The sequence below is a fragment of the Bubalus bubalis genome, chromosome 23 (assembly GCF_019923935.1).
Source record: "Bubalus bubalis isolate 160015118507 breed Murrah chromosome 23, NDDB_SH_1, whole genome shotgun sequence".
Taxonomy (NCBI): Eukaryota; Metazoa; Chordata; class Mammalia; order Artiodactyla; family Bovidae; genus Bubalus; species Bubalus bubalis.
The window spans coordinates 25,583,741-25,605,603 of record NC_059179.1 but is presented as its reverse complement, the minus strand read 5'-3'; the positions used below and the strand labels follow the sequence as shown (position 1 = coordinate 25,605,603).

At 45.0% G+C, this 21,863-nt stretch overlaps 1 protein-coding gene across 2 annotated transcripts in view; it reads right to left on the bottom strand.

Annotated features, from left to right (window-relative positions):
• SORCS3 (sortilin related VPS10 domain containing receptor 3) overlaps positions 1 to 21,863 on the bottom strand; it is a 637,309-nt gene that overhangs the window by 439,589 nt on the left and 175,857 nt on the right. For both annotated transcript variants that reach the window (XM_025274418.2, XM_025274419.2), the window contains exon 2: positions 273 to 340. In XM_025274418.2, coding sequence (XP_025130203.2) covers positions 273 to 340 — 68 coding nt within the window. The remainder of the gene's footprint in view (positions 1 to 272; positions 341 to 21,863) is intronic.

Below are 21,863 nucleotides of genomic sequence, written 5' to 3'. Positions count from 1 at the left end.
ATCTCTTTATCTTTCATTCACGTTTGTTGAGCCAAAGGAGACATGAAGCAACCATAATGCCAAGGAGAATGTGTGACGGGCCCCAAGCAAGATCAGCAGAGTGCTAAGGAATTCACAGATAGAGGCCATCATTGCCACCGGGGCATTAAAGTGGGCATCCAGGAGGAGGAGCATCTTCTGCTCCTTTCAAAACATGCTCTCCAGCTGCTCAGTTGGTGCTTCTCACGTGAGCCCAACCAGAGAAGCTAGTGAAGGACCTCTAATCCACTTACCTCCAAAGTGAGCTCTCTGTCACGCTCCCCAGGTTGAAGTCATACAGCTTCGTCAGGATAAGTATAACCTGAGAGAGGGATGCAGGGAAGGGCACAGGAGAGGAATGAGAGGGGGAAAAAAAGAGGAAGTCAACTTTAGTTTGTGCAACAATATTCATTGCATCTCAAATCACCCAGAGGAGGACTTAGCATTTATCTGTTGAGTTGAGGGGTATTATAGGATCAAGCATGGGGGAAAAATTATTAATTTAATGCTACCTCATAACTGGTAGCATTTATTTTAATCCTGACAGTGCTTTGCACTTGAAATAAAACGTGGCAACAGGGATTAACTGGATATCTACAGTTGTTTCCCCACATCTGTCCTCCTTCAAGGTCAGGCACAGGCTGGCTAGCTCTGTTCACTCAGATGGCCACCCAGAGATCAGAGGATGGGCTTGCCTTTGATCTAGAGATGACTCTGACTTACAGACGTGGACCTAAAAGGGTAAGAAAGAACTGGGCCTGATTCTGTCTGTCTACAGAGGGGTTCAAAGAGATTTCATGTTCCCACCCCACCGCTAGCACCTCACAACCATAAAATCTTGAACAACAGGCAAGCCCAGCTGCCAACGCTCTCTGATGCTGTCTGTCTTTCTCTGTGTCCCATCCATGGAGTAAGCAGACATTAGACTCCACCGGACTCCAGGACCACTTTCCTGACTCCAGTTAAAAGAAACCCAGAAGAAAGCTGCACATGAAAAGCAGCTGGATGGCCCATAATAGGGTCAGCAGTTTTCTGAAATGAACTTCCATTGGCTAGACTACTCCCAGTCCCCTTAAACTTTTACAGCTGAGGACTTGGATCTCAGCCATTTCCCTGCTGCCCCCTCATGCACCTGGACAGTGGCTAAGGCACAATCCCATATCTACAAGGATGCAAAGTGCATGCACCTGAATCTATTTTAATCAAAACACAGGTGCCTAATATACAGCGCCTGCCTTGCCTGCACACGTGATAATCCAGTTACACATAATTGTGTTTATCTAAATTTAATGCACAACTCATTTCACTTTTCTCAACTCCTTCCCATTCCACAATTTAACTTCCTCCAGTTCATTTGCACAGCAGCCATTAAACTCTTTCCAAGATAATGAATTTCTGCTACCAAGATGGGGCTTTTGCATGCTAGGTATCCATTTAAGATTAAAGAAAAATAATCAGCCATTATATTGAACATTTTTATGGCATTTAACCAACTACAAGACACTCATTTTTTGAGATTTATTCTCATCCAGCACCCCATGGGGTCGGTCAGCACCATTTCCATCTCTTTTATGTAAACTAAGAAAAAATTAGAGGCAAGGATATGACCCCATTATGGGTCAGAAAGAGTCCCTGAAAAACCTGACTTGGAACCTTCAACTTCTCTGCAAGGTTATGACTGGAGGGTTCTTTAGGTCTCTTCCCAGATTTTGTCCTGTGATGAGGAATCGTAGGTTGGAAAGAAACAGCCAACCCAAGAAGAACATCAAAGACACAACTATTTTAAGAACAGTAGAATCTACCAAACCACCTGACCTATTGGTACCAAAAACGCAAGTTTGTGTGGTCGACGCACAATGGGGCCAAAAATACCAGAGTTTGGAGCAGAAGAAAGGTTTACTGCTGGGCCCTGCAAGGAGACAGGTGGCTTATGCCCTAAAAACTCTGAACTCGCCAAAAGCTTTCAGCAAAGCCTAGCTTTTCTAGCAAAGGTGAAGAAAGGGTGTGGTTAGTTGTGGCAAACTTTCTGGTGTTAGATCCTTTGTTCTTGAGGTCAGGTCATGGTCAGGTAACGATGTTCCTGTAAATCTCTACCGAATGTTATTCTCTATTCTGACAAGAAACGGCACAGTTTTTGCCCTCTGAGGTCCCGGTCCTGACTAAGAGGCAGATCTGTTAGCGACTCCCTCAGGGCCAGGTCACCAGACCCTGCCCAGCTTTCATTGCTGAGGGAGCCAGGCACCCATAACCCAACTGGTCCTCTAGCTCCTCAGGCAACCCCAATGGCGGGGGCAGGTCCTAGACTGCATCCAATGTGGACAGCTGTTGCCATTAGGTCGCAGAGGTGGAGATGGGGGAGAGGGTTCATGGTCACCTCAAGGCCTGGGATGAGGCCAATGGGTGTCCCCAGCGAGGGCTCTGGAGCCCTGCAGGACACAGCTCCCAGGCTGTTCCCTGGGACCCCCCCCCCCCAGCTTCCCTGCTGACCCCCAACCAGGAGCGCTGGCAGGCACTAAGGGAGAAGGCTGGATCCAACTCTTACCTCACTCTCCACCTGACGACCACCATTCCACTGACAGTTGGCTGAATGACCTACTAACAGTTGCTCATTGACAACTGGCCACTTGTGGGCGGGGCCCACTGTGGTGCCAACCAATGGCTGAGTAGAACCACCAAGAGTCGCTCATTGACAGTTGCTTGCTTGGGGGAGGGGCCAACTGTGGTGCTGACCAATGGCTAAGCGGGACCTCTAACTGCCACTCTAACCTCCCATAGGTCTTCTGGTAATTAGATAACTAACCGTTGCCTGGTAATGGGTCTTGAGGTAATGGCAACCAGAAGCAGCCTTGTGCTAAGGGCTGCACACGCCCCCACTCTATTACACTATTAGCACAGCACAAAAGCAAGGAGCATGTATCGTATGCAAAGTATTGCACTCCATGCCTTTCCCGTTTGCTTCCTCAGTTGTTAAATTCGGGGGCTAATGGAGACAGGACTTGTCCAAACCTTCTCCAACTAAATGCCTAGCAATGTGCCAATAATTCCTATTTGTTAAATTAATTCAAATGCATACACACCAGATTTCTCTTCATTTTACTGCTTTCATTGACGAGATCATTCTTTCACAGTCACTAGGTAAAAATATGAGTGGCTACATGTAGACCATCCCAAATTCTGGAGAAACTCAAAACTATGTTCTTCTAGAAACAGGTCAGAACCCCTTTAGTGTCTGCTGGAGCAAGTCAGACTACTTGAGTGTCTTCTGATATCAAGCTTTCTGGGGCACCAAGCAATTTCCCGGAGAAGGCAATGGCACCCCACTCCAGTACTCTTGCCTGGAAAATCCCATGGATGGAGGAGCCTGGAAGGCTGCAGTCCATGGGGTCGCTGAGGGTCGGACACGACTGAGCAACTTCACTTTCACTTTTCACTTTCATGCATTGGAGAAGGAAATGGCAACCCACTCCAGTGTTCTTGCCTGGAGAGTCCCAGGGACAGGGGAGCCTGGTGGGCTGCCGTCTATGGGGTCGCACAGAGTCGGACACAACTGAAGTGACTTAGCATAAGCAATTTCCAAAAAGTGCAAAGCCCATAAGGGGAGAAAAAAGAGATGTTGAGGGTTAGAGTCCTACTACTTAATAGAAGGTCTAACAAACAACTGGATCTGAGAACACTTCTAAGAACCCAGAGCTGTTCTCATTCTATCAGCATTTTTACCCAGTGCTTAGACCACAGTGTCAGACTTTATTTTGGGGGACTCCAAAATCACTGCAGATGGTGACTGCAGCCATGAAATTAAAAGACGCTTACTCCTTGGAAGGAAAGTTATGACCAACCTAGATAGCATATTCAAAAGCAGAGACATTACTTTGCCAACAAAGGTCCGTCTAGTCAAGGCTATGGTTTTTCCAATGGTCATGTATGGATGTGAGAGTTGGACTGTGAAGAAAGCTGAGAACCGAAGAATTGATGCTTTTGAACTGTGGTGTTGGAGAAGACTCTTGAGAGTCCCTTGGACTGAAAGGAGATCCAACCAGTCCATTCTGAAGGAGATCAGCCCTGGGATTTCTTTGGAAGGAATGATGCTAAAGCTGAAACTCCAGTACTTTGGCCACCTCATGCGAAGAGTTGACTCATTAGGAAAGACTCTGATGCTGGGAGGGATTTGGGGGCAGGAGGAGAAGGGGACAACAGAGGATGAGATGGCTGGATGGCATCACTGACTCGATGAACGTGAGTCTGAGCGAACTCCAGGAGTTGGTGATGGACAGGGAGGTGTGGCATGCTGCAATTCATGGGGTCGCAAAGAGTCGGACGCGACTGAGCGACTGAACTGAATTGAACTAGACCACTCTCCTTCCCTCCCTCCATCTTCTCAGTCTTTATTATGTTTCTTACATATCTAATTTCTTTTTGGTGTCTGCTTCTCAGAGGATCCAGATAAATACATCCTTCCACAACTCCATGAATTTTACTTCTGCCTTCATAATAGATAGTTTCAATTTTTTTCTTAATACACATACGTTTTTGGTTAGAAGCCTTTACTGGATCCTCTGCCTAAGGATGAAATCCAGATTCCTTACCTGGTATGTAAGGCACCCCATAGTCTGACCCACATACTGTCTCCAGGCACTTTTCCATAGATATCAAGAAACTGCCCTCTGCTTTAACAATCCAAGTTCCCAAGGTGCTGCAGATAAGGAAATCCATTTTCACGTCTCTGCTTTCGTTCTTTCCAGCTGTCTTGTGGTGTCATTGCCTGTGAACAGTCCTTTCATTACTGCCTGAATGTGTCTACCTTTGTTCAAGAAACAGCTCAGGATCCATCTCCCTCAAGTAGCCTGAAGTCCTATCACATTGAAAATTGCATTACATAATTTGCCACAAAGTTAAATACTATCTAGATAGCTTCTGGATGCCACAGGATCTGCCTTCTCAGCTCGATTCTGAACACCATGAGGCAGGCTTCACGTTTTCTACTCCTGTCTCCAAAGAGACAGGCTCAGTACATCAAAGGTTCCCAAAGATCATTATTTTTGAGTCAGTGGAAGATAATGGTGTCTTAGCTGTAAAGCATAGTCTTCAGAAGGGGATGGTGTCAATCCAGTCTATTATCCCTGTTTTACAGATAAGGAAACAGACAGAGAGAGACAAACTGACTCAAGTTACAGTTCCAACAATGTGTGGCCTTGGTCAAGGGCCCAGGGCACTGTTCCTCCCACGTTATGAGCAAAGTTGGAGCCTAACTGTCACTGGGGAGCCTGCTAAATGAAGATTGCCTGCAAGTCTGACTTGGTGAGTCTTGGGGAGGACCCAGAAATCTTCCTGTGGCTATTAGAGGACCAAGCTTTGAGAAAGACTCCATCACACCATGATTCCTCTCCCAAGTTCAGGCTGCAGTGACACTGGCTTCCAGTGTGGTGGATTCCTGATCTAGAAAAGCATTCCTGCCTTTAAACTGAGCTGAACTTGACAAAGAAAACAGGTCATAGGCGATGCATGAGGAGGATGCTTCCCAACAAAATCACCCAGGCATTCCTCCAGAGGAAAGGTCCAAACAGAGAATTAGGAGCAGAAGCTTCCTTTCCCCTGGAGCCGGCATAGAAGGACAAGAATAAAGTTACCAAGAGATGATAATGTAGCCTTTAGACCAAGATATCCTGTGCCTAGCAAAGAAAACCAAGGCTGAAAGAAAGCCCACCAAACCCTTGCTTCTCTCACCAATCAAAGCCTTCCAAAGGCTCTGAGAAGGGAATTACCAGGGAAGAAAACCGAAAGCAGATGCAGAAAACCCACTAACAAGCCCCAGGCTACCTGGGAGATGACTCAGATCAGAAAGAAGTGAGTGTCACCAGTGGATAGATGAAGAAGGATGGAGGAGCTAGCCTGGGGTCCACAGCAAAGCTTGACATGACTCCTCTCCAGCAGATGTCCCCAGATGAGAGGTGCCAGTCCAATTCAAAGAAGAAAAAGCAGGGACCAAAGATTAACTGAACCATTACTATGTGCTAAATATTACACTGGGTGCTTCTCAATTCTCACAACAAACTGTCGAGACTGAGAAGATATAATATAGTTAGCACTCCATTTTACAGATGAGGAAAGTGAGTCCTAAGAGTTAAGCAGTCTGCTCCCCAATGTGCACAACTAGCAAGAGACCAAGTCAGCATTCCCACCCAGGGCTATGAGACTCTGCCATCCATGCTTGTTCTGCTCTAATACAATGCATCCTCCATTTAGCAAATGTTTATGTGAGCTTTTTGTGTGCAAGGCAATGAGCAGGCAAAGTGAATGGAGAAAAACACATTCCTGCCTTCAAAGAGTTTACCACTCAATCATGAATTCCACAAATATTTACTGAGCTCCTCTTATGTGAATTAGACACCTGCTGAACTCAGGGAATCAGAGAAAGATCCAGAGCTCAAGGCCCACAGATGAAAGTAACTTTTGTTTTCTTTGCTTTTGGAGAAAGAAATAGGAAACAGAGATGTGTAATGAAATGACAAGACAAATTGTTGAGAGACCCAGGTTTGTCAAATAGACTTTGTCAAGGGAGGGGACATATGTATACCTGTGGCTGATTCATGTTGAGGTTTGACAGAAAACAACAAAATTCTATAAAGCAATTATCCTTCAATAAAAAAAAATTAAAAAAAATGTCCTTTGTGACCAACAGGCTATAATGCTAGGGGAATTTTAGACAGAGGAGAAATTCAAATAAATTGGAATTATTCATGAGTAAATAGCACCTCTCTCTTAATATAAGCCACACACATACAGACACACACAGAGTAGTAAAGCCACCTAAATAAAAGCTCCTGTGTACAGGCACATATAACCTTAAATTAGCATCAGACACAATCTCCAGAAGAACATTTGCTCATACATCTCTTATAGTTTTTATCAATTTGGATTAATGTGACATCTCCATATGTCTCATCTGTTAGATTGTGACCTCTTTGAGGTCACAAGTCAGGTATCATTCAATTTTGCATCCCCAATGCCTAGCACACCACCTGACACATGGCAGGTGCTATCCATGGTCCGGTGAATGAATTATAAATGAATGACAATAAAAGGAGGGATGAGAAGATAAATGTATCTGAGAGGTACAGATAATGTGCTATAAGAGTTGAAAGGAGGAAGCAATTAAATCAGAAAATGTGGTCAGCAAAGTCTTCATGAGGGAAAGATTATATTATTTAATCTAATCCTAGACTAAAGATTATATGAACTCAAAGTATCAAGAATTTGGATATAGAGAAATGAAGCTCACTCCCTTGCTTGTCTGGCCTCTCTCTTTATTTCCCCGTCCCTCTCTTTCTTTCCTTCATGTTTTAATTGGACAGCAGTAGATAGAAGAAAGCAGGGTGGTAAGGTGCCATTTTCACCCTGCTTGGTGGAAAAGACAGCATGAAGGTAGAGCTGAATGGGCCATTAGAGGCAAGAGCAGTCATGTGTTGAGTGCAATGTCAGGGGGCACCAGCCACTCGGAGACACAGTCAAGCTGCACAAAGGTGGGAAAGATGGCACAAAGGATGATAGAATCATGCATGAGGGACAGAGGAAGTCCAACCTACCACCAACTATGGGTTGATAAAGTTTGATAAAAATGAAGAGGGTGTTTACATAGAGGGACTATACTATAACAAAAGACTTAATATGTATAAACACAAAACATATATAATATTAATATATAATGTATATTAGATTACTAAAGCATAACAAGAGACTTACTGTGTATGTATATATTTCTTTGGAAGGAATGATGCTAAGGCTGAAACTCCAGTACTTTGGCCACCTCATGTGAAGAGTTGACTCATTGGAAAAGACTCAGATGCTGGGAGGGATTGGGGGCAGGAGGAGAAGGGGATGACAGAGGATGAGATGGCTGGATGGCATCACTGACTCGATGGACATGAGTCTGAGTGAACTCCGGGAGTTGGTAATGGACAAGGAGGCCTGGCATGCTGCAATTCATGGGGTTGCAAAGAGTGGGACATGACTGAGTGACTGAACTGAACTGAACTGATATATGGTGCTGTTGTTTAGTCACCAAGTCATGTCCGACTCTTTGTGACCCTGTGAACCGCAGCCTGCCAGGCTCCTCTGTCCATGGGATTCTCCAGGCAAGAATACTGAGACTCATATAATTAGTTGACCATAAGGAACATGGCTTGCCTCTGACAAAATCAGTTGGTGCTGCCCTTGCTGACCATCCACCTCCCATCTTCTTGTCTCTATGAATCTAATGACTTCTACTGCCCCCAGATGCTCAGACCAGCCCTCAGCCAACTACTTGGTCTTTGGACACACATAGTGCCAGTAACTGGAGAAGGCAATGGCACCCCACTCCAGCACTCTTGCCTGGAAAATCCCATGGATGGAGGAGCCTGGTGGGCCGCAGTCCATGGGGTCGCTAATAATCAGACAAAACTCAGTGACTTCACTTTCACTTTCCACTTTCATGCATTGGAGAAGGAAATGGCAACCCACTCCAGCACTCTTGCCTGGAGAATCCCAGGGACGGGGGAGCCTGGTGGGCTGCCGTCAATGGGGTCGCACAGAGTCGGACACGACTGAAGCAACTTAGCAGCAGCAGCAGCAGCAGCAGTGCCAGTAACTAATGTCTTTATTTGTCACATCCCCTCTCCCTTTCATTCTTCTATTCCTACCTATGCCAAACACAACATAAGATTCTTGGTGATAAAGTGATCAGAAGAGAAATGGCTCTTCCTTTCGTAAGATTACATATTTCGTGAAGCCAGGACCCACTGGGTCCAGCCGTCTGCCTCCTGGATGGGGCTCTCCTGGCAGCGTGGAAAGAGCACTTACAACTAGAGGGCTGCACTCAAAACCCAGTCTCACCATATGCTACTGGGCGAGCCTGAGCAACTTATTTACGTTTTCAGAATCTGTTCCAATTTCCTAAAATGGGGATAATGATTCTCCTTCCCCTGCCAACCTCACAGGGTTTTTGAATCAAATCAAATAAGGAAAGTTGACCTGCTTTAGAAGCTGTACTATGCAAATATGAGTTATTAGTATGATAATTATTCTTCAGGAGGCAAGGCTTCCAAGTTATCCTTATTTGATGGGGTGGGGTGGGGGGAGGAGGATTCAGATACTAGAGTTGCTAAGCTCCCTCTGAAAAATACCCACACGTTCTAGACCCCAGTTGTGATACAGGAGGCTACAAATCAGAAGTGGTGTGTTCTCTGGGCTCCTCTACTCAGCTTCAGCTTCAGAAGGAAAGCAGGAAGCCCCGGGGGAGCCCTGTCCTCTGAAAGGATAATGCATAATCTGCAAATTCATAAATCACTGGGACGCTCTCGCCCGTGAGCACATTCAGCGAAGTGAGGACCTTTAATGCCTGTAAAATTTTACTCTGAAGGAAAATTACTTTAGTTCATTAAACCTTCCTGAAACCTTGGTGTCTTTAAATCCATCAGGTTCTATACATGCCCCCTGAAGTTCCCCTCATGTCTCACCACCACATTCCTGCCCCTACCTGATAGTTCTTTGTTTCCAGCCAATTAAAATAGGGACCATGGCCTTTAGTGAAAGTGATCGACAGTGGTAATGTAATAAGGATGCTAAAACATACTCCTCAGGGACTGTACACAAGAGTATATTTTTCAGTTTCAGCAGTGTCTAAATCCTGGAGTCCTCATCCCAACTCATGGGGCACTTCCCCCAGGGAACAGAAATTGAGTATTTGTAGTCCACAGCTGATGCTGGGAAAGATTGAGGGCAGGAGGCAAAGAGGGTGACAGAGGATGAGATGGTTATATGGCATCATCGACTCAATGGACATGTGTTTAAACAGTGCAGGTTTGATGCACGATACTGGATGCTTGGGGCTGGTGCACTGGGATGACACAGAGGGATGGTATGGGGAGGGAGGAGGGAGGAGGGTTCAGGATGGGGAACACGTGTATACCTGTGGCAGATTCATGTTGATATATGGCAAAACCAATACAATATTGTAAAGTTAAAAAATTTTTAAAAAAAGGAAAAAAAAAAAAAAAAGAAAGAAAGAAAAAAAAAATGAAAAAAAAAAAAAAAAGAAAGAACCTCAGCATGACCCCTGATCCCACCCTCATCCCACATACAGCAAACAAACACAAAATCTTCTGAAATGTATGATAGTCCACTGAATCATCCAATTTCTGATTCTCATAATTTTTTCATTCACCCACTAAGCAAATATGCATGGAATGTTTCCCACTGGCCAAGGGCTATGGGTTCAGCAGTGAGGAAAACAAACCAGCTTCTCTGCCCTCAGAGAGCTTACATTCTGGCAAGGAAGATAAACAAACAGGTAGGTAAGTAACACAGTTGTCAGATGATGGTGAGTGTTAAGGGGTGGGGGTGGGGAGGGGCAGGTGGATAAACAAAAGGAGAAGAGCAAGTCCTAACATGCAGGGTAGTTCAGGGCTATGCAGCTGCAGCAGAATAAAAGGAGCCCAGGAAAACTATGAAAAACTGACATTCGAGCAAAATCCTGAATGAGATGAGGGATGAAGCCATGTAAGAGACAACAAATGCAAAGATGCTGAGGCCTTTCATATTCAATCAACATCAAGAGGACCAATGAGGATGGAGCTGAGAGACAAGAGAGAGCAGAAGGAGATGAAGTCCGGGAGATTTGGGGAGGCTTAGATCTTGCTGGGACTTGTGAAGGACTGTGAAGATCCTGGCTCTTACTGAGTGAGACGAGGAGCTACTGGAGGATTATATCAGAGGACTTCAGTGTTCACAGGGTGACTCCGGTTGCAGTGTTAAGAAAGGAAGGGTGGGGAAAAATTCGAATTTGGATTGTGTTGTAACCATCCGGGTGAAAATGGCCCAAACAAGCATGGACAGGAAAAGAAACATGGTCTGAACATACTTTGAAGGTAAAGCCAGGAAGATTTGGTGAAAATTTGGATATGGGGTGTGAATAAAAGAGAAGAGTCCAAAATGACCTTCAGATTTGGGACTAAGTAACTGGAAGCATAGAGGTGCCGTTTTATGAGATAAAGACCACAGCAGAAGGAGGTTGGGAGGAAAGTTGAGATGTTTAGTTTTGGACATTAAGTTTGAGATGCCTAAGAGAATTCAAGTGGATGAGTCAAATAGCTGGATTAATGAGTCTGGAGTTCAGGGCAGAGAGTCCAGGCTAAAAATATCAATATGGGAATTGTCAGTGATTCAGTTCAGTTCAGTTCAGTTGCTCAGTTGTGTCCAAACTCTTTGTGACCCCATGGACTGCAGCACGCCAGGCCTCCCTGTACATCACCAACTCCCAGAGTTTACTCAAACTCATGTCCATTGAGTCCATGATGCCATCCAACCATCTCATCCTCTGTTTTCCCCTTCTCCTCCCACCTTCAATCTTTCCCAGCATCAGAGTCTTTTCCAATGAGTCAGTTCTTTGCATCAGATGGCCAAAGTATTGGAGTTTCAGCTTCAGCATCAGTCCCTCCAATGAATACTCAGGACTGATCTCCTTTAGGATGGACTGGTTGGATCTCCTTGCAGTCCAAGGGACTCTCAAGAGTCTTCTCTAACACCACAGTTCAAAAGCATCAATTCTTCGGCCCTCAGCTTTCTGTATAGTCCAACTCTCACATCCATATACGACTACTGGAAAAAACATAGCTTTGACTAGACGGACCTTTGCTGGCAAAGTAATGTCTCTGCTTTATAATATGCTGTCTAGGTTGGTCATAACTAGGTTGTCAGTGATTAGATGGTATTTAAAGACATGAGACTAGGTTAGATTGTCAGGACATGGAGTTTGAATAGAGAGATAAAGATTGAAAGTTGGGGCATTTCAGCATTGAGAGATCAGGGAAATGAAGAAGGGAAACCAGTATGTGCTTTAAACCTTTCGAAATTGGCACAGTGAGTATCAGTGTCCTGAATAAATATTCACCAAATGGTACTTACTACAGAAGAATCTCTCAATAAGTAGATGGAACAAGATGGCTTTCTGTTGAGGCCAGTAAGCCTTTCTCTCCAAAATGCCCCCATCTGCTCCATGGGCTCTTGTGACCAGTGGCTACTATGGTAGAGACAGAACCTTTGCCTACATTTGCCATGTACTGGTGGCTCAGACAGTAAAGAATTTGCCTGCAATCTGGGAGACCTGGGTTCCATATCAGGGTTGGAAAGATCCCCTGGAGAGGGGAACAGCTACCCACTCCAGTATTCTTGCCTGGAGAATTCCATGGACAGAGAAGTCTGGCAGGCTGCAGTACATGGGGTCACAAAGAATCCGACACAACTGAGCAACTTTCACTTTACTTTCCCTTGGCCAAAGCTGACACAGGCATCAGTACTGCTGAGTCCCCAACCTGACAACCTCAGAAACCAAAACTCAATATGGCACCTGGTGGCAAGTTGACTGCACCGTCTCACTCCTATCACATAGAGGAAGCAATTTCTTCTCCTTGAACTTGCTTTTCCTTGCCTGCAGTGAATATACTAGAATCAAAATTTTTAAATTTCTGAGCACCTTACTCACTCTCATGGATTCCCACACAATTGCATCTAACAAAGGAATGCATTTCCCAGCAAATGAAGTGTGGTCATGGACATGTTGATGGAATCTGCTGGTCTTCCTGCAAATTTCATCAGCCAGAAGCAGCTGACCTGATACACTGATTGAATGGACTTTCAAAGATTCAACAGCAAGTACTAGCTGGAAGCCAGCACTGTGTGAGGTTGTGGTGCTATCTTCTAGGATGTGAATGTAACTAGAAAATAAACCAAAATTCTGATACAAAGGTTTGAGAACCAAGGGACAAAAGTGGGAGTGTTCCTCTCATTGTTCCTTGACATAAACCATCACAGCATGTTTTATTCATGTCCCCACAACTTTTGGCTCTGTCAATAAATTAACAGAGAACACCTGTCCCATTGAACTGGAAGCTGAACTGAATACTCAGCAACTTTGAGCTTCACCTGCTACCAGTGAACCAACAGGAAAAGAGGAGGCTACTTACAAACGGGATGAAGATGTACACTCACAGTAGCTAAAGGCGTGAACTGTGCTGCTGTTTACTCTCGGCTCAGCCCACTTTCCTGCCTAATTATAGAACATAACCAGGACCCTGAGAACTGTATTTCTCAGACCCTCCTGTCATGTGGCTTCTGATTCTGCCAGTGGGGCGAGGGGTACTTGTGCGGACATGTAGACAAAGGAGAAGCTACTCCCTGCACACTTCTGTAGGCAACAGGACACCAGCAGCAACACTGGGTCCCAGTGACATGTGAGGCAGGTCCCTGGGCCCTCCTTGTGCAGCTCAGCATACCCACAGGAATCGCAATGGGAGAGACCCTTGGCCTCTGTACTGCTCTTCTTCCTCCCGGGCAGGGGGGTTAATAGTTCTGCAGAGTTGAGTCACTACATTTTCTCCTTCTTGCTCCTCCAGTCTTGCTGGTACACTTGCAATCAATTCCTGTATTTGATGACTTCTCTCTAGAAATACCTAGAGTCGGGGACCCTCACTGACACAGAATGGTCTGTGAGCTTAGAGGAAACTCAGGGGAGTGTGTGTTCTGGAAGCCATGCAAAGAATGGGTTTCAAGAAGGAAGGAGTGATTGGCCATGTGAAATGCTGCTGACACCTCATGTTCAAGGAAGATGAACCACTGGATTAGCTACTAGTTGACTTCAGGGGCCTTCAAAATAACTAGTTGACTTAAGTTCTCCCCTTTCTTACATCCTTACACCAGAATGACCTTTCTAACGTAGAGGCTGAATTCCATTGCCTATGCATTGTCAAAAGATCTATAGTGGCTCCAGGCCGCCTTTCAGATCAAATTCCCCAGCACAGCATAAAAGGTCTTTCTCAACTTGGCCCCAATTGACATTGTAACCCCCCTCTAGAGCCACTTACACAAAACAACATCTAACTTCTAGCCACATCAGAATACCCATGTTTCTCCCTGTTCCATGCTCCCGCACATTCACACAAGCTCTTTTCCGTCTTCTGAAAGCTCTTCTCTCACTCTTCATGTGAGGATCCTTTCCTTCAAGGCCTAGCTCAAATACCATCAACACTCTGATGTCTTACCTGTCCTGCAAGACAGAACAGATCTCCGCTCCCATCCGTGCTCCTTTGCCTTGTTGCACATACTTCCACTATGCTACTCACAGTGGGTTATAATTGTCTATTTGCATAGGTATCTCCACCATAAGGGTATGTGCTCCTTGAGGACAGACATCATTTTTCTCATCATTGTACTACAAGAGTATTATCACACTCTTCATTAGCATGCTGCCTATTAGCCAACAGAGATATGATGCATTCAGTGAATTCAAAGTGTTGCCATAGGCATTCAAAGGAGGAGAAAATGAGCCTGGACTGGGGTGATCAAGATGTCCTCATAACGGATGAGAGGCATAAGTAAGGTCATAATAGATGGGTGGAAGTGGACATTCCCAGATGTCTTCTTTCTAGAGTATCTCATGTAGTTTTTCAAAAGTATCTTTTTCCTGGATAAATTAGTCTGCCAAGTCTCCCCAAAAGGAAGAATTCAAAGCAACTGTGAAAGAACTTCAAGAAGGTCCAGAGGATAAAACAAAAGGAACACAAAGCCAAGGAGGGAAGATTGTGAAAGCAACCTTCCTATATGACTGCATGAAGTTGTTTGTTTGTTTGTTTGTTTAGACTTTTTTGATGTGGACCATTTAAAAATCTTTATTGAATTTGTTACAATATTGCTTCTGTTTTATGGTTTGGTTTTTTTGGTCATAAGTCATATGGGATCTTAACCCCTGAACCAGGAATCGAAGACTCACCCCCTGCATTGGAAGACAAAGTCTTAACCAGTGGACCACCGGGGATATCCCTATGACCAAATTAAGTTTTAGAGCGATTTTAGGGACTTCTAAAGATGACAAAGATATATACCTATACCTGACTGGACGTAAATGAAAGAAAACAGTATGTCTACAGCCAGAAACATGACTGAGTAATTTAGACAAGAGAAGAACAAACACAGAAAAGGTAGCAGTGGCAATGCTAGTATACCCTGAGCACCTACAAAATGCCAAGCACTGTGCTTGTGTTCTATGTGCATTACACAGGCAATAAGCATAACCACAGTGAAGAGCAGCTATCATCATCCACACAGTCCAGATGAAGAAACTGTCCAGGCCATGCTGCTGGGGAGAGGTAGGAGTCAGCACCCAAACACAGGTTTGTCTATTCCTATATGATTCAAGAAAGGGATACGAGATAGAGAAATTAATAGACATTAGGAGAAGGCAATGGCACCCCACTCCAGTACTCTTGCCTGGGAAATCCCATGGACAGAGGAGCCTGGTAGGCTACAGTCCATGGGGTCGCGAAGAGTCGGACACGACTGAGTGACTTCACTTTCACTTTCATGCATTGGAGAAGGAAATGGCAACCCACTCCAGTGTTCTTGCTTGGAGAATCCCAGGGACGGGGGAGCCTGGTGAGCTGCCGTCTATGGGGTCGCACAGAGTCGGACACGACTGACGCAACTTAGCATTCGTCATCCCTAATTAAAATGGGACCATTGTTAAGAAACCACTTTGCAGCATGTGGCAGCTGAACAAGGCAAGTGGCAGATCAAGGAAGCAGAATGCAGCGTTGTTGAAACTAGGAGCTTGTGAAAAATGGCTGTTGAGTAGTGGGAGGTTGTCCTGGTTTTGTGTAATGAGCCATTAAAAATGAATTAAAAATCCATTCACTTTCATTTCCTAAGAGACACTGAAAAGGAAGGAGACAGCCATCTCTTAGAAATGATTTAGGTAGCATGCAGTCCAGTAAGGGGGTGGGGCCAAATGACCCCAGAATTCCCTGCCAATGTCTGTATTTCATGATGAGAGATCACCAGAACTAGAGTTCATTAGCTCAAAGTGTACCATTAACTAGGACTCTGAGCTCACACCTTCCTACATGTCCATCACGCCTTCCATCCAACCACCACCAGCACCACTCTCATGAGGAAGCCAAGGTCAGCAACAGGTGTAAACAGACAAAAGATGAAACCGTGGCTCCAAAGCCATTGGCGTGAAACTTCTAGAGATAATCATCAGTACAGAGGAAAATATAAGCAATCTGTTACCTTGGTAATAGAGCAAAAGCTCTGACCCAGACAGTCTTAGTGTAGAGTTCAGGCTCTGCCATTTACTCTCTGTGTGACCTAAGGCAAGTAGCTTGCCCCATGGAGTCTCAGTGTCCTTATCTGGACAATGAAGCCAGTATCATTCCCTTCACTGGATTTATGTGAGGATTAGAATTATGTTCCAGGCACATGGTCAGGCCTCAGTACACATTAGGTTCATCTCTGAGCAAACCAGGTCATTTGCCCACCCGAGTAGGAAAATGGCATGCCCCAAAATGGAACATGTCACTTCTTTAGTGATGACAACTCGAAGCTCAGAAAATAAAGAGCAATTTCACCAGGCCTCTCACTCATGTAGAGATGAAAGCCTGGAGCACTCCCTGGGTGCTGGTGCTTACCTTGAGTGGACATGCATTGACAGCCTCAGCAATGGGAAGATCACAGGCCCATCAAGTCCATTTTGCCTAGTGTGTGATCCTACCCACTTGTCACTTTCCATTTCAGAGTCTGTCTCTGCTTTTCCTGCCTACAGGAATGCACACTCTCCTTCCTTCCACCATTCCTGTCAAGGGGCATCATTCCCTCTTAGAGCTCAGGAACTAAAAGAGCTTTCAGCCAAACCATTGTAGCTGCTGAACCAAGGGGATTTTCAAGGGATAAGAAAGTCCCCAGATTGGAAGTAGCTAACAGCCCAAGAGACCCAGAGTAGGGATTTGAGGAGGCTGTAAAATGCCTCAGGGCAACACAACGGTCTGTCCTATTTTTCACAATATCTTCAGCACCTGGGACAGTACCTGACACGTCCCAGACTCCCCATATAGAAGGGTGGAATGAATGACCTACCATCTAATCCCACGATCTGATGTTTCTCACAGCCTATCTCCTACTCAACCTGACACATTACTACATAGTCTCTCATGGTCAGTGTGTGCATGTGCAGTAGCTCAGTTGTGTCCAACACTTTGTGACCCCAGGGACTGTAGCCTTCCAGGCTCCTCTGCCCATGGGATTATCCAGGCAAGAATACTGGAGCGGGTTGCCATTTTCCTCCTTCAGGGGATCTTCCCAACCCAGAGATCAAACTTGCACCTCCTGTGGCTTCTGAGTTGGCAGGCAGATTCTTTACCACTTGGGAAGCCCTCTTATGGTCAGTGTACCATACTAAATGCTGTGGAGGATGTAAGAATGAAGGACACAACGTTCCTGACACTTTCAGTGCAACCAGAGATACACATTTATACAACCACCTTCAGTGAAAGTTGCAACCACTCTGACTTGCACCTGGTTGTAAGTCGTTTCACCTTTTGTCTCACGGGAGTTTCACACTAAACCTGCAAGGTTGATATGTGATAGTGATTTCCTAACAGGGATGATGTAGAGGATTACCCTGTGTGAAAATTTTTACAAGAGTACTATTTGGACTGGCTTAATTTAGTAGGTGAAGAAGGCAATGAGCTTTTCAGGCTAAGGATAAGCATGGGAAGACTCAATTGGGCTGAAATTTCCTGTCATGTTCCAGGCTCGGGGTGGGAATTGGCAGGGCAGGGGGTCTGCTGAGGTTAGAGCCTCAGGTGTGTGGAGAAGGAGATGGAGACCCAGGTTGGAGTCAGACAATTCTTTTAACTACTAGGTATGTAAGTTTCCAATTGGATGTAACACATTATTACAAACAAAGTAGCTTCAGGTCAGTTCAGCTCAGTCGCTCAGTCGGTGTCCAACTCTTTGCGACCCCATGAATCGCAGCATGCCAGGCCTCCCTGTCCATCACCAACTCCCAGAGTTCACTCAGACTCATGTCCATTGAGTCAGTGATGCCATCCAGCCATCTCATCCTCTGTCGTCCCCTTCTCCTCCTGCCCCCAATCCCTCCCAGCATCAGAGTCTTTTCCAATGAGTCAACTCTTCACATGAGGTGGCCAAAGTACTGGAGTTTCAGCTTTAGCATCATTCCTTCCAAAGAAATCCCAGGGCTGATCTCCTTCAGAATGGACTGGTTGGATCTCCTTGCAGTCCAAGGGACTCTCAAGAGTCACAACATAAATGTATTATCTTACAGCTTGGGAGATCAGAAGTCCAAAATGGGTTTCAATGACTAAAACCAAGGTGTTGGCAGGGCTGTATTCCTATATCCCTTCTGGAGGTTCTAAGGGAGAATCTGTTTTCTCGCCTTTTCCAGGTTCTGGAGGTTATATGTGTTCCTTGGCTCCTGGTCCCCGTTCATCTTCAAAGCCAGCGATGACTGGTTGAGTCTCACATTGCATCACTCTCACTCAGACTCTTCTTCCTCCTTCTCCCCCATTGAAGGATCCTTCTGATTACATTAGACCCAACCAGATAACCCAGGATACTCACTTTATCTTTTACTCAACTGATTACAGCCATATTTCCATCTACTGTCCTAACTCCCCTTTGCTATGTAATCCAAGGTCCCAGAAATTAAGATATGGATATCTTTTGGGAGGACACTATTCTGCCTAGTACATCAGGTTAAAGAGTTCCAACTCTTCTCAGGAAATAACACACAAATGTCTACTGTGCTTGAGAGGTGAAAAATCATTTGGCAACTGCATTTTGGAAATCAAACAGTCAGGAATATGAAGGGTAAATCAGTGAAGATGAAAAACAGAAAGTCAGGTGAGAAGGATATCGCAATATAAGAGATAAGAGAATTGAACTAAGACAATGGTGATAGAAAAGGAAACAGGGAAAGTAGTGGGTGGGAGCCCTAGGAAAATTGTTGCTAAAAATTGCAAACAGAGCACAATAAAAAAGCATTGAGTCATAGATACCTCTGATGTTTTCAAGAAGTTAATGTGCTTCATTTTAATTCAAAGGCTTGGGCTTGAAATCCAGCTCCAGCACTTTCAGGAGGACCATCTAACATGTTCCCATGGCCTAACCCTCTCATGCCCCTGCTTGGTTGAATGGGTTTTCAGCTTATTTCCCTGCACCTATGCATTCTCTCTTTGTTGGAAACATGTTTATGACCAATTTGTTCCTTGTGCCTCACCTTTTTCTTGCTCATCTGCCTAGGGGACTGAAGGGCATGTTTGTTAATTACTATCTGCTCAATGCCCAAGCTTCTGAGAATCTTCTTCCCTCGATTAACATTTCCTGGCTTCACTCACACAGCTGGTTACCTCTTGAGCTTCTTTGGCAGACTGCTTGCCTGGATCTTACCCATGGGTTGTCAAGAGAATGGACCATGGCAGTCAAATACCAAGACCTAACAGGTGAAGCACTGTAGCATTTGTGAGGTGGGAAATGAGGAGGGGGTGTTGATTTTAATCCGTTCAAGCTCCTGGACAAGCACTTGATCAAAACCCCAGGGTTCTAAATCATATAGTAAAAGGGCCATCCATTCAGGTAAGAGAATGCTCATAAATCCCAGACATTAGAGGTAAAAAATATTTAGGGTATAATCAGGGCCATGCCAGACCCAGAGAAGAATTGTTCTCCTCCAGTCTCCTGTAGTGGCCAACATTCCTCTAGCAGCCAAACCAATATTCCCGCTAGAAAGTTATCTGGATTGCCTAAAATAACACCAGCCTGGACTTCGTCTCCATATAACACCTTGGAAAGGAGCAGAACCTCCAACGGCTGATGGTGGATGATTTAAGAGCCCTCTTGTGTGTAGCCTAGGACATAATAACAAAGAACACACAATTTATTTGTATTGATTCACCAGCACACATTTGATCATATCTCCTTGTCATTCCTTTGGCTAAGAATCCATGGCCACAGTCCTGAGAAATTTATCTTTCACAAAATATCTCTGTAAAAAAATAAGTTCCTCACATATCTTAGCTACAGCAGAAGAGTCAGGTCAGAGAGGCTTGCCAAGGAAAAGGGAAAAAGGAGCCAGCAGCCTCTTTGTGTGCTGACCCTGTTCTAAACAATCTTCCTTCCACACACAAGGTGTGCTTGAAAATTAAAGCTTCAGTTCTGGGACAGGGACCATCAGATACACAAACAGAAATCAGAGCCAGATCAGATTATTGCTCTAGAAGAATAAGGAGCACAGAGGAATGGGTTGGACCTTGAGACAACGAGAAGGAATGTAAAATAAGGAGCAGAAACAAGTCTGGACCCCATGTGAGACTCAGGCAGCATGAAAGTGCCCAGATGTTCAGCACTACTTTCGCATAAGCTTGAACGAAGGTTATTCATCCAAATAATCTTGTGGTGGTGGTTTAGTTGCTCGTGTCCAACTCTTTTGCAACCCCATGGACTGTGGCCCTCCAGGGTCCTCTGTCCATGGGATTGCCCAGGGCAAAATACTAGAGTGGGTTTCCATTTTCTTCTCGAGGGGATCTTCCTGGCCCAAGGATCAAACCCCAGTCTCCTGCATTGCAGGTGGATTCTTTACCAACTGAGCCACCAGGGAAGCCCCTGCTTTGGAAGATTATTCCTTCCAAATAATGTTTTGCTAAGCATCTACTATGTGCCTGGTTCTGCTCCACAAGCTGGAAAAGGTTACACACAGTTGTTTGTTTTCCTCCAGAGACTCTCAATCTAGTGGGAGGGGGAAAAAAGGCAAGTAAGCATTTTATTTAATGTGATTTCTAGTGTACTACTTATTGCACTAACTCAAAAAATTCTGTGACTTATAATTCCATGGTACAGTGGCTCTTCTTATTCCAGAATACAACAAAAAATCCTGGGAAAAATAAAGAGAAATGGCATGCATTTTAACAAGGTTGAGCAACCTGGGTGGACACAAGGATCTTTAAACTTGATGTGGAATATGTTGAATGGATATCTAGAAGGAAGCCATTTGCTATAGATGGTTTTATCTCATTGTAGGATTTCTTCTTCAGCCTATTCAGCTGCCCTCACCATTAATAACACTGACTGCTGCTGCTGCTAAATCGCGTCAGTCTTGTCTGACTCTGTGCGACCCCACAGACAGCAGCCCAACAGGCTCCTCTGTCCCTGCATAGCCCCAAAAGAAACAGAAATCCCTTCTGCTGTCACCAACAACATGCATGTATCCTTCTCTCCCTGCCAGCATCCCCTTACCTACCCTCAAGTGTCAGCTCCAACCTCACCCCCAGCAGAGAGCCATCCCTCCTTACCCCAGTCCCCACTCATCTCTCCATCAATGGTCAACATATTTCCTGGGATCTCCCATCCTATATGTTTATCTTACAATTTGACCTCAACACTCCTATTGAGTGGTAGAGGGAGTTCATGTCCCTCCCTTGAAAGCAGACCTATCTTTGTTATTACCTTAACCAACAGAGTAGAGGGGAAGTGGTGCTAAGTGACCTCCAAGGCTAGCTTGTGCACTCAGGATGGTCACTCTCAAGGTCCCAATGCCATGTGTAAGGATGCCCAAACCGGTCCACAGTGGGAAACACCACACACAGGGGCCACAGTGTTTCAGCCCACAGCCCAGCTGAGGACCCAGTGGGGAGCAGGCATCAGCCACCAGCTCTGAGCAGGGACAACTTCAGAGCCTGCAACCCCCACTTTTGGGCCAGCCTCAGTTCTGGCTCTTTCCAGTGGAGGTTTCAGACAAGGTTTACCTAGTGCCCTGTCAAAACCCTTGACCCACAGAATCATGAACATAATATGTTCATGAACATGTTTTCCTTTTGCACTACTAAATTTTGGGGTGGTTTGTCATGCAGAAAAAGTACCTGGAACACAGGCATAAAACATGTGCAGCATTTAAGGCTTCCAGTCATTATGCATGTGGAATTAGTTTTCTAATGACTTAAGTTATGTAGATCTAATTTCCATAG